This window comes from Mobula hypostoma, chromosome 13, assembly GCF_963921235.1.
Source record: "Mobula hypostoma chromosome 13, sMobHyp1.1, whole genome shotgun sequence".
Taxonomy (NCBI): Eukaryota; Metazoa; Chordata; class Chondrichthyes; order Myliobatiformes; family Myliobatidae; genus Mobula; species Mobula hypostoma.
In genome coordinates, this window is record NC_086109.1 from 97,889,161 (window position 1) to 97,900,779 (window position 11,619).

An 11,619-nucleotide genomic window follows, 5' to 3' on the forward strand; every position below is an offset into this window, starting at 1 on the left:
GCTGAGTTGGGGACGGCATTGAGAGAGGGGCGATACTGAGGGAGCATTACACTGTGGGAGGGATAGTACTACGGGAGTGCCACAATGTGGGAGGAGTGGTACTAAGGGTCACATTGATGGAGGATCACACTGCAGGAAGGGTGGTAGTGAAGGAGTGTTACACCGTGGCAAGGCTGGTTTTGAAGGAGAGTCACGCTGTGAAAAACGTCCGTCACCGTTCACGGGGTCACTATTCGGCGACACTCAGGGACCGGAAGTGCTGATTTTTGCGGATAGAGTTGTTCGCCGCACACGGAAGCGGAAATGGATGGTGACGGTAGGAGGTGAGTAGTTTGGTGTGGAGAGGGTTGGGGTGCCGTGGTGAAGGGTCTGGGTGTGCATGATGGCTGGGGTAAGGGGAGAGAGAGAAGAAACTCTTTCTATCTCTGGGTTTCTCCTTGGCGCTGCCGCGGATCCACATCGGCCTCACTCAGCGTCTCGTTCACGGTTTTTCTGTGGCATTTGGTCGGGGATCGGAGCCCTCACGATTCTAACGTCGAGACTATGATCCGTTCCTTCAGAAACTCCTGTCAGTCCAAAATAAAGCCGTAAATTGTGGAAAATGACAGCAGATTAAGTTGCTTCTGTATTGAATGAAACTTCCGACATTTCAGTTTTGAGAACATTTACGTTTCTCTCTGCTTCAGTTGCCTCGTCGGAGTTCACGTTTCCATTGTTGACCCTCTCAGTTTACGGATGAACCCAGCAGGGTCTGCGCCTGTCTGTTGAGTCCTGCCACTTGCCTCCGCCCAGTTCTGGAAGAACAGCAACAATCCGGCTGCATCAGCCTGGACATAAAGGGGTCATTACTTTAACTTCTGATGTGTTTCAAAATACTGTAAAATTTCTCTGATCATAGTTGCTGCCTGACCTACTCCAGCATTTTGCGTGTTGTTCCAGCATAAGACATAAGTCATACGACCAAAATTAGGCCATTTGGCCCATCAAGTCTGCTTTGCCATTCCATCAACCCCATTCTCTGCCTTCTCTTCTTAACCTTTGATGCTATTTCTAATCAGGAGTGGATTACTAAACTGTCAATCTGTGCTTTAAATACACACAATGACTTGGCCTCCACAGCCATCTGTGGCAATGAATTCCACAGATTCACCACTCTCTGGCTAAAAAATAAATGCCTCCTCATCTCCATTTTACATGGACATATTTCTATTCTGAGGCTGTTCCCTCTGGTCCGAGACTGCCCCACTATAGGAAACGTCCTCTCCAAATCCACTCTGTTGAGGCATCTGTGGTGCCTTGAGTTCCCTTTGTAAACTTTCAGTTACTTTCTGCCCTCAGAATGTGCAGTGAAGCAAAACTGGCTCCAGACTATGAGGAAATGTTTGCTCACCGGTTCACAGAGGCTGACACAGAGTATCAGGAAATGGTGAAGAGTGCGGCTGATCCACCACCCATTGTAGAGGACTGGATGAACCGGCCCGCTGGGAATCGCAGGTACTGAGATGGTGTGCTGACTGTTGTCAGAACAGTACCAGCAAGTAACAACTGTAGAGTTATGTTCAGGCACTGGTAGATAGTTGGGTAATTACAAAGTGAATGCTAGAAGAAGACATAGATTTAACAGACCTAATACGGCATTTGGTCTTACAAATTTGGGCTGTCTTCTCAGGAGCGGCAGGAGCTAAAGGGAGAACTGCTAGAAGTTTATAAGATTGTGAGAGATATAGATCAGGTAGACAGCAGTATCTTTCTACCAGGGTTAATGAGAGGGTACAAGTTCAAAGGAGATGTGGAAAGTAAGACAAGATTTTTTGCGTTGTCATTAGCCATGGGTGGAGTAGCAGAGGATGGGATAGTTTTCAGAGGGCAGTAGGGATAAGCTGGAGGGCTTTGCGGTATTGGGGAGATTACAGAAGAGGATTTTAAGGGACATGAAGTCTGTTGAAAAGGAGGGATCAACATGGTTTTGTACAGGGAAATCCTGTCACAGATCCGATCATGTTTTTTGGAGGAGGGAAGTAAGCTGATGAATGCAGAGTGGCAGACATGGTTTACGTGGCTTCCAGCTTTTCACAAAGTCCTGCAATTTTGCTGGGAGAGTACAGGGTGCACAGTGGGCCGCATACAGGTGGAGGGTGGAGGGTGCACGGTGGGCCGCGTATGGGTAGAGTGTAAAAAATGTTACAATTGAACCCGCATCTACCACGTCCACTGGCAGCTCTTTCCACACTTGCAACATCCTCTGAGTGAAGAAGATGCCCCTTAGGTTCCTCTTAAATGTCATCTTTCACACTAGGTCACTCAGAACGTGCTTTCTTCTCACTTGCCATCAGGAAGAAGGTACAAGAGCCTCAGGACTTACACCACCAGGTTAAGAAACAATTATTACCCCACAACCATTAGGGTCTTGAACCAAAGGAGATATCATCTTGGATCGTAAGACCCTGCAGCAGATAGGTCAGCTGAGAAGATCATCGGGGTCTCTCTTCCGGCTATTACAGACATTTACACCACACGTTGCACCTGCAAAGCTAACAGTATTGCGAAGAACCCCGCGCACCCCTCACACGAACTCTTCTCCCTCCTGCCATCTGGCAAAAGGTACCAAAGCATTCGGGCTGTCACGACCAGACTGTACAACAGTTTCTTCCCCCAAGCCATCAGACTCCTCAATACTTAAGAGTCTAGACTGACATCTACATCATTTGTTATTATATTGTAATTTGTCCTCTACTGTGCCTATTGTCTTGTTTAATAATTATTGTACTGCCCTGCACTGTTTTGTGCATTTACGTAGTCTTGTGCAGGTCTGTAGTCTAGTGCAGTTCTTATGTTTTACGTAGTCCAGTGTAGCCTTGTGCTGTCTCAGGTGTCTAGTGTAGTTTTGTGTTGTTTCATGTAACACCAGGGTCCTGGAGGAACGTTGTTTCGTTTTTACTGTGTACTGTACCAGCAGCTTATGGTCGAAATGACAATAAACTTGACTTGATCTTGACCCAACTTCATTTGCCCCATCATTGAAATGTTCCTACAACCATTGGACTCACTTTCAAGGACTCTTCATCTCATGTTCTCAATAAGATTTTTTTTTTCTTTTTGTATTTACACATTGTGATGTCTTCTGCATTCTGGTTAGGTAGTAGGTTAGAGGTAGGTAGTGCTGAGGAAGCAATGCGATTGCAGCAGGGCAGACAAATTGTAAGAATGGGCAAGAGTGGCAGATGGAATACAGTGTTGGGAAATATATGATAATGCATTTTGGTAAAAGGAACAATAGTGTGGACTGTTTTTTTAAATGGGGAGAAGATTCAAACATCAGAGATGCAGAGGGACTTAGGAGTCATTGTGCAAGACTCCCAAAAGGTTAATTTACAGGTTGAGTCTGTGGTAAAGAAGGCAAATGCAATGTAGGCATTTATTTCAAGGGGAATAGAATATAAAAACAACGTGATAATGTTTAAGCTTTATAAGACACTAGTCAGGCTGCACTTGGAGTATTGTCAACAGTTTTGGGCCCCATATCTCAGAAAGGATGTGGTATCATTGGAGAGAGTCCCGAGGAGGTTCACAAGGATGATTCTGGGAATGAAGAGGTTAACATATGAGGAGTGTTTGGCAGCTTTGGGTCTGTACTCACTGGAATTTAAAAGAATGCAGAGGGATCTCATTGAAACCTACCGAATGTTGAAAGGACTAGATAGGGTCGATGTGGAGAGGATGTTTCCTATGGCGGGGGGATCCAGAACTAGAGGGCACAGCCTTAAAATTGAGGGGCAACCTTTTAGAACAGAGGTAAGGAGAATTTTTTTTAACAGAGTAGTGAATCTGTGGAACACACTGCCACAGATTGCGGTGGAGGCCAAGCCTGTGTGTATGTTTAAGGTGGAAGTTGATCGTTTCCTGATCGGTCAGGGCATCAAGGAATATGGTGAGAAGGCAGGTGTTTGGGGTTGAGTGGGATCCAGGATCAGCCATGATGGAATGGTGGAGCAGACTCGATGGGCGTAATGGCCTAATTCTGCTTCTGTGTCTTATGGTCTTATAGTTAAACGCCTGAGTTGGTACAGTCTTTTATTAATTCTGTCATAGTTATTATTTTATAGATTTATTGAATATACCTGCAAGAAAATCAATCTCCAGTTGGTAATGGTGACATATATTTACCTTGAACCTATGACCTCTAGTTCTAATCTCATCCAACCTCAGTGGAAAAAATCTGCATGCATTCATAAGAACATAAGAAATAGGAGCAGGAGTAGCCGTCTGGCCCATCGAGCCTGCTCCGCCCTTCAATAAGATCATGGCTGATCTGGCCATGGACTCATCTCCACCTACCTGCCTTTTCCCCATAACCCTTAATTCCCCTATTATACAAAAATCTATCCAACCTTGTCTTAAATATATTTACTGATGTAGCCTCCACTGCTTCATTGGGCAGAGAATTCCACAGATTCACCAATCTCTGGGAAAAGCAGTTCCTCCTCATCTCCATCCTAGATCTACTCCCCTGAATCTTGAGGCTAGTTCCCCTAGTTCTATTCTCGCTTACCAGTGGAAACAACTTTCCTGCCTCTATCTTATAATTTTATATGTTTCTATAAGATCTCTCATTCTTCTGAATTCCAGCGAGTACATCCCAGGCAACTCAATCTCTCATAGTCTAACCTCTTCATCTCTGGAATCAACCTGGTGAACCTTCTCTGCACCACCTGCAAAGCTAGTATATCCTCCTTCAAGTAAGGAGACCAGAACTGCACACAGTACTCCAGGTGCGGCCTCACCAGTACCCTGTATAGTTGCAGCATAACCTCTCTGCTCTTAAATTCAATCCCTCTCGCAATGAAGGCCAACATTCCATTAGCACACAATACTCCAAATTCACCCTCACCAACATTTTTTACATCTTCAAAATAACATCCCAAGTCCTGTAATCAATACTTTGATTTATGAAAGCCAATGTGCCACTTTCAATGAATTATGGGTCTATATTCCCAGGTCCCTCTGTTCTACCGCACTCTTCAGTGCCTTATCACTCACTGTGTAGGTCCTATGCTGGTTTGTCCTCCCAAAGTGCAAATCCTCATATTTGTTTATATTAAATTCCATTTATCATTTTTCCAGCTGGTTCACATCCCACTGCAAGCATTGATAGCCTTTCTTGCTGTCTGCTCCACCCCCAACCTTGGTGTCATCCATACATTGGCTGATCCAGTTTACCACATCTCATCTAACATCGATGATAAACAGGTACAGGTACACAGATAAGAAAGACGTAGAGTGGGGGTTCCCAATCTTTTTCTGTGCCATGGATCAATACCATTAAGCAAGGAGTTGGTGGACTGCAGGTTGGGAATCCCTGGTGTAGCGGGATACAGATCTAAGAAGGCAAAAGGATTAGTTTACGTGTATCACAGTTGGCATGGATGAGTTGTGTTGAAGGGCCTTTTTCTGTGCTGTGTGACTGAATGCCACATTGAACACTGAATGCAGTACATGCGATAAAAGGCATGCAGTAAATCACTGCTTCACTTGGAAAGACAGTTTGGGTCACCAGGTGCTGGGAAGGGAAGAGGGGAAAGGATGAGTTTATGATCAATGCAGTTGTAAAGGAATGTCTGCAATTTACACCTCCAGGTGAGGGAAATCAGACACATTGCCTGAGGATTCTTTGCCTTAATTTTTAGGTCACAAGACTATAGATCCTACCGAGGACGCAGTGACAATCGCAGCTGGTCAGTTAATCAACCGTGGCAGGGCAGAAATCGCAGCTACAATCGATCTGGGTCTCATGAATCATACAGCCAAGGGACCAATTCACACTGGCAGTCAAATCACCATCGTTACTGACTTTGATTCATGACTGAATCTGCCATTGTAACTAACAACATGGATTGTAACAGCTTAATTTTACAAAATTCCTTTTCAGCTTTATCGCCATGTGTGGATGGCTATTTAGAGAAAGTTAATAGTTTGTGTGGGATAACATTGGTAATACTTTCTGGCATGGTCAAAAGTATGGTATTCCATTCTGTAAAACATTGAATGCTTTTACTGGACAGATGTTGATTGCAGAATGAATCACTCCCTTCCCCAGCCACAAAACTTTGATCACAGAACAGCTTCCCCCACTTGCTCCCCTGCAGCCAGCATTCTGCTGGCCTCCTGTCTGAGGGCAATTATGCTGCAGGTCATTGGGCAACAGTTTGACTCCTTTGCTTGGCTGCTTATTGGGGCAGCTCATCTGGATTTAGAATATAGTCAGTGGTGATTTCCACATCCCTCACTAGGGATCCAGGCAAAAGACTCTCAGCTCCCTCTCAGTCACATTACAGACTGCATCAGACTCCATCATACATTCTCTGCAGGGCTCAGCTCTTGAGTCATTTAACACTCTGCTTCATTTTCTCTCTTATTGTATAATTGGATCTCAGACTATTGACAGCCTGAGATCCAATTATACAATAAGAGAGAAAATGAAGCAGAGTGTTAAATGACTCAAGAGCTGAGCCCTGCAGAGAATGTATGATGGAGTCTGATGCAGTCTGTAATGTGACTCAAGAATTATGGTTGACACCTAACAACTACAGGTTCCTTACTTACACAAAAAGATATTTAGTTGTTTTTAAATGCTTCTTCCCATTGGTTGTCAGTTTTGTTTAGATTATTGTTCGTTTTAGCACAGAGAGAGTGCAGGAGCTGGCAGTGCTGAGCTTTGCACCTGGCTGGTGGCTCTGATCAAGAGTGCAAGTATACATCCAAATGATGCACCTGAAACAAATGGACAGCATATCACAAGATATTCATCAAGGAGAGAGGAAGATTTTCACTTCCCATCTGAATGTTGGCAGTTTAACGTGGAATGAGTATTCTTCTTTGACTGTGAAGGCGGTAATCCATCAGGTGTTCATTACTGGAGAGCCCTCTACTTAAGGTGTCTTCTGTTGGAATTACTATGAACCATTCTCCTTTGCATTTTCCTTGTCTCACCTAATGTTCAGAAGCTGGTATTGCCACTCTCCCAGCAACAGGGATTCGAAGAAGATGTAAATTGAAAAAATGTGTGCAATTTGTTAAATGTCTTTTAAAGTTATCTGTATGTTAGGTTAATGTTTGTTTTTCTTTGTTTTTCTTCCTTGAGTTCAAAAGACTTCCCTGCCATTTTCTCCTGAGAACTTAAGTTCTGTGATCACCAGGAATCAAATAGCAAACTGCTGGAGGAACTCAGCAGGTCAAGTAGTGTCTGTGGAGAGGAATTGCCAACATCTTAGGTCCAGGTCCTGATGTAAAATCTCACCCTGAATCATCTACCCACCCCCTCAAATGCTGAGTCCCTGAAGTAGTTTACATCTGCAGTCTCTGGGTTCACCAGGTGTTATGAGGAAGCAGGTTCACAGGTTTGGTAAGTGAGACAAGATATTGATTACAAATAAGCATATTAACCATTTATTTACAGACAAACAGTAAAACATTCAACCAAACATCTAAACCACCTTAACTTACAAAAACTAGTTACTAAACATTCAGTAACGCTTCAAACTCAACAGGTACCTCAATAAGTCTCCCCAGGTTACACAAGTACAAGACTAAACATTCGACAACAGATATTTAGCTAAGAATGTGCGTGGGCCCACCTATATCTGGAGCATACTTTCCCAATGGTTCTTCAGCAGTGGTTGTGACCTCAGCCTGAAGAGGAGTCCCTGGAGACAAAGGAAAAGCCAGCAAGTCTCTCCCACGTGCTATTCTTACACCCCTGAGGCCCCTGGAACCGGACACCCGTGCCGTGGTGGGCAAGGTAACCAATGGGAAAGAGTTGCTGCATCCTTTGACTGCATCCATGGACAACCAAAATGGCAGAAGCAGCTTTTGACCAACAAGTAAAGTAACCAATCATATTACACTAGGGATGTTGTGAGTGAAGTTCAAAGGCTGCATTACCAATGTAACTTTTAGCTAATAAGTTTATGTTTAATGGTTAAATCACCTTTAGCATTGGCAAGTTCACCTGGACTGTCCCATTGTGAAGTAACATTGAACTTTATTTTGTATGGCTCCATGTTAACTGCCTTCCTTCCCCAGCTGTCCATTACTGATTCCTGGGTAAGCCCCATCTACAAACACAGTGGAGATAAACTTCAAACAGCCCACAGTCAGGCCATCCAAAGCTGAATGCTCAGTATCATCCCAGCTGGGACAGTGATATTCATAGACTTGGCATGGACACTGGAAAACTAGTTTACACTGAATATGGTTGTAATATCTTATTTTTGTACACTTGTATCTTTCAAATAACAAATAAAAGAAAGCATTCCTGAAAGTACCTTTAATTCTTGATGCTGGCTGATAATATTCACTATGTGGCTACATAATTTAGAATAATCACGCTTTGTTAATGAAGCCAGGTTCACAATAATGAGTTCTGTGTAAATTGGAGAATATTTACCTGAGGAATGCTTCGAGCCTGAGAACAGTGGGTGAAAAATTCCTCAGTCAAAGAAAATAATATTCTGTACTTTACAACTGGTGAAGAATTCTTCATCTGTGGTTACTGTGATAGTTTGGAGAAAATAGAGCCAAATTGCTATAATAAACTACCAGATATTCTCATTCCTTTAGCTTTCACAGTGTCAGAATGTCAGTGTACCACCTTTGACACCGTTCGATTGTAGATCACATTAGTGTGTTTAAGATTGGACTTTGAATTGCTTTAAGGTGAGATTGCTAACAGGTGAGTGAAATTTAAAATATTAAGCTTTACATCGTACCATCGGATCAAGCTTGTTTCAGATGGGAACGCTTTTGGTTTAAAACAGATACGGTGCCTATAAAAAGTACCCCCCCCCCCCCGGAAGGTTTCATGTGTTATTTTACAGCATTGAATCACAGTGGATTTAATTTGGCTTTTTAGACACTGATCAACAGAAAAAGACTTTCATGTCAAAGAGAAACAAGATCTCTACAAAGTGATTTGAATTAATTATAAATATAAAACACAAAATAATTGATTGCATAAGTATTCACCCCCTTCAAGTCAGTATTTAGTAGATGCACTTTTGGCAGCAATTACGGCCTTGAGTCTGTGTGGATAGGTCTATCAGCTTTGTACATCTGGGCATTCCCCATTTTTCCCCATTTACAGAACTGCTCAAGCTCTGTCAGATTGCGTGAGGATCGTGAGTGAACAGCCCTTTTCTAGTCAGCTGCAGATTCTCAATTGGGTTCAGGTCTGGACTCCAACTTGGCCACTGCAAGACATTAACTTTGTTGTTTTTAAGCCATTCATGTGTAGCTTTGGCTTTATGCTTGGGGTCATTGTTTTGCTGGAAAACAGATTTCTCCCAAGTCACAGTTCTCTTGCAGACTGCATCAGGTTTTCCTGCAGGATTTCCCTGTATTTTGCTGCATTCATTTTACCCTCTATCTTCACAAGTCTTCCAGGGCCTGCTGCAGTGAAACATCCCTGTGGCATGATGCATACACCACCATGCTTCGTGGTCAGGATGGTGTATTTTCTGTGATGTACAGTGTTCGGCTTACACTAAACATAGCATTTAGTCTGATTGCCAAAAGCTCAATTTTGGTTGCATCAGATCATAGAACGTTCCTTCAGCTGACTTCAGAGTCTCCCATATGCCTTCTAGCAAACTCTAGCCAAGATTTCATGTGAGTGTTTTTCAACAGTGGCTTTTTCTTTGCCACTCTCCTGTAAAGTTGTGTCTGGTGAAGCAACCGAGCAACTGTTACTACCTGTGCAGTCTTTCCCATCTCAGCCACTGAAAGTTGTAACTCCTCCAGAATTGTCATAGGTCTTTTGGTAGCCTCCCTCACTGGTCCCCTTGCACGGTCACTCAGTTTTTGAGGATGACCTGTTCTAGGCAGGATTACAGCTGTGCTACATTCTTTCCATTTCTTGATGATTGACTTAACTGTACTCGAAGGGATATTCAGTGACTTGGAAGTTCTTTTGTATCCATCTCCTGACTTGTGCTTTTCAATACCCTTTTCATGGAGTTGCTTAGAGTTCTTTTTCTTCACGGTGTAGTTTTAGCCGGGATACTGACTCACCAGCAGTTTGATCTTCCAGATACTTGTATATTTTTACAAAATTTAATTGAACACCTTGACTGCACACAGGTGATCTCTGTTTTAACTAGTTATGTGACTCCTAAAACTAATTGACTGCACAGTGATGATTTGGTGTGTCATATTAAAGGGGTGAATTTTTAAGCAACTTTTTTGTTTTTTATATTTGTAATAAATTTAGATCACTTTGTAGAGATCTGATTTCACTTTGACACAAAAGAGTCTCTTTCTGTTGATCAATGTCAAAAAAGCCAAATCCACTGTGATTCAATGTTGTAAAACAATAAAAAAAAACTTCCGGGAGAGAGTCAATACTTTTTATAGACACAGTACCTGCCTGACCTTCCGATACCATGTGTAACCTTGGATGTTAGGTTCCCAGCTATAATCATCCTTCAGCCTTGATTCAGTGATGCCTACAACATCATACATGCCAATCTGTAACTGCTACAAGTTCACCTACCTTATTTCTTATACCACGTGTATTTAAATATAACACCAGTCCTGTACTGTATTCACTCTTTTTGATTTTGTCTGCCTTTCACATGCTACTCATTCTACTGACTGCAATTTTGCTGAATCATCACTTTCCTTGCTAGAAGTTTCACTGCACATTACCTTTGTAAACCAACTAACTCATCCTCAGCATTGTCACTCTGGTTCCCATCCCCCCTGCCAAATTAGTTTAAACCCTCCCAAACCTGCCTGCAAGGATATTGGACCCCTCAGTTTTAGGTGTAACCTGTCCTTTTTGTACAGGTCATACCTTCTCCAGAAGAGATTCTAATGATCCATAAATCTGAATCCTACCCCTTGCACCAGTTCCTCAGCTACGCATTCACCTGCCAGATCCCCCTCTTACCCTCACTGGCATCTGGCACAGGCAGCAATCCAGAGATTACTGCCCTGGATCCTGTTTTTCAGCTTTCTTTTTAGCTCCCCAAAACCTCTCTTCAGGACCTCACCTTGTCTACTTATGTCAGTGGTGCCAAAATGCACCAAGACTTCTGGCTGTTCACCCTCAATCTTGAGAATTCCATGGACCCATCGGAGACATCCCTGACCCTGGCACCAGAGAAGCAACATGCCATCTGGATGTCTTTATCATGCCCACAGAATCTTGTCTCTGCTCCTCTGACTATGGAATCTCCTATCAGCACTGCAGGTCTCCAACTCTCTGCTCTTCTGAGCCACAGCACCAGACTCAATGCCAGAGATCCAGTCACTGTGGCTCCCAAGTAGGTTGTCCTTCTCAACAGTGTCTAAAGTTGTACACTTATTATTGAGGGGAAATGGACTGGTTGTGCATATGCGTTCCTTCTGATAGTCACCCAGTTATCTGTCTCCTGCGATGTTGGGGTGACTGCCTCCCTGTAACTCCTATCTATCAGTCCATCATTCTTCCATATGAGTTGAAAGTCATCGAGCTGCAGTTCCAGTTTCTTATACGTTCTCGCAGGAGCTGCTGCTTGGTGGACCTGGTGTAGATGTGTTTATCTGGTAAATAAGAACAAAAAGACAGAAAGTTACCAGCCC

The 11,619-nt window shown here is 43.2% G+C and overlaps 1 protein-coding gene across 1 annotated transcript; it reads left to right on the forward strand.

Annotated features, from left to right (window-relative positions):
• The first annotated feature begins 181 nt into the window (after positions 1–181).
• Positions 182–6,415, forward strand: LOC134356022 (RNA guanine-N7 methyltransferase-activating subunit-like protein). Its single transcript, XM_063066566.1, has 3 exons — positions 182–323; positions 1,339–1,494; positions 5,685–6,415. The coding sequence occupies exons 1-3, from the start codon at positions 304–306 to the stop codon at positions 5,845–5,847; spliced, it is 339 nt and encodes a 112-aa protein (XP_062922636.1). The 5' UTR covers positions 182–303; the 3' UTR covers positions 5,848–6,415.
• Positions 6,416–11,619: the final 5,204 nt, after the last annotated feature.

What these genes read in the sequence shown, in the direction of transcription:
- LOC134356022 (XM_063066566.1), top strand. Translation starts at nt 304, where the DNA reads ATGGATGGTGACGGTAGGAG. An exon ending in ATGGATGGTGACGGTAGGAG is followed by an intron (nt 324 to 1,338) that starts GTGAGTAGTTTG and finishes TTCTGCCCTCAG; the next exon opens with AATGTGCAGTGAAGCAAAAC. An exon ending in CGGCCCGCTGGGAATCGCAG is followed by an intron (nt 1,495 to 5,684) that starts GTACTGAGATGG and finishes CTTAATTTTTAG; the next exon opens with GTCACAAGACTATAGATCCT.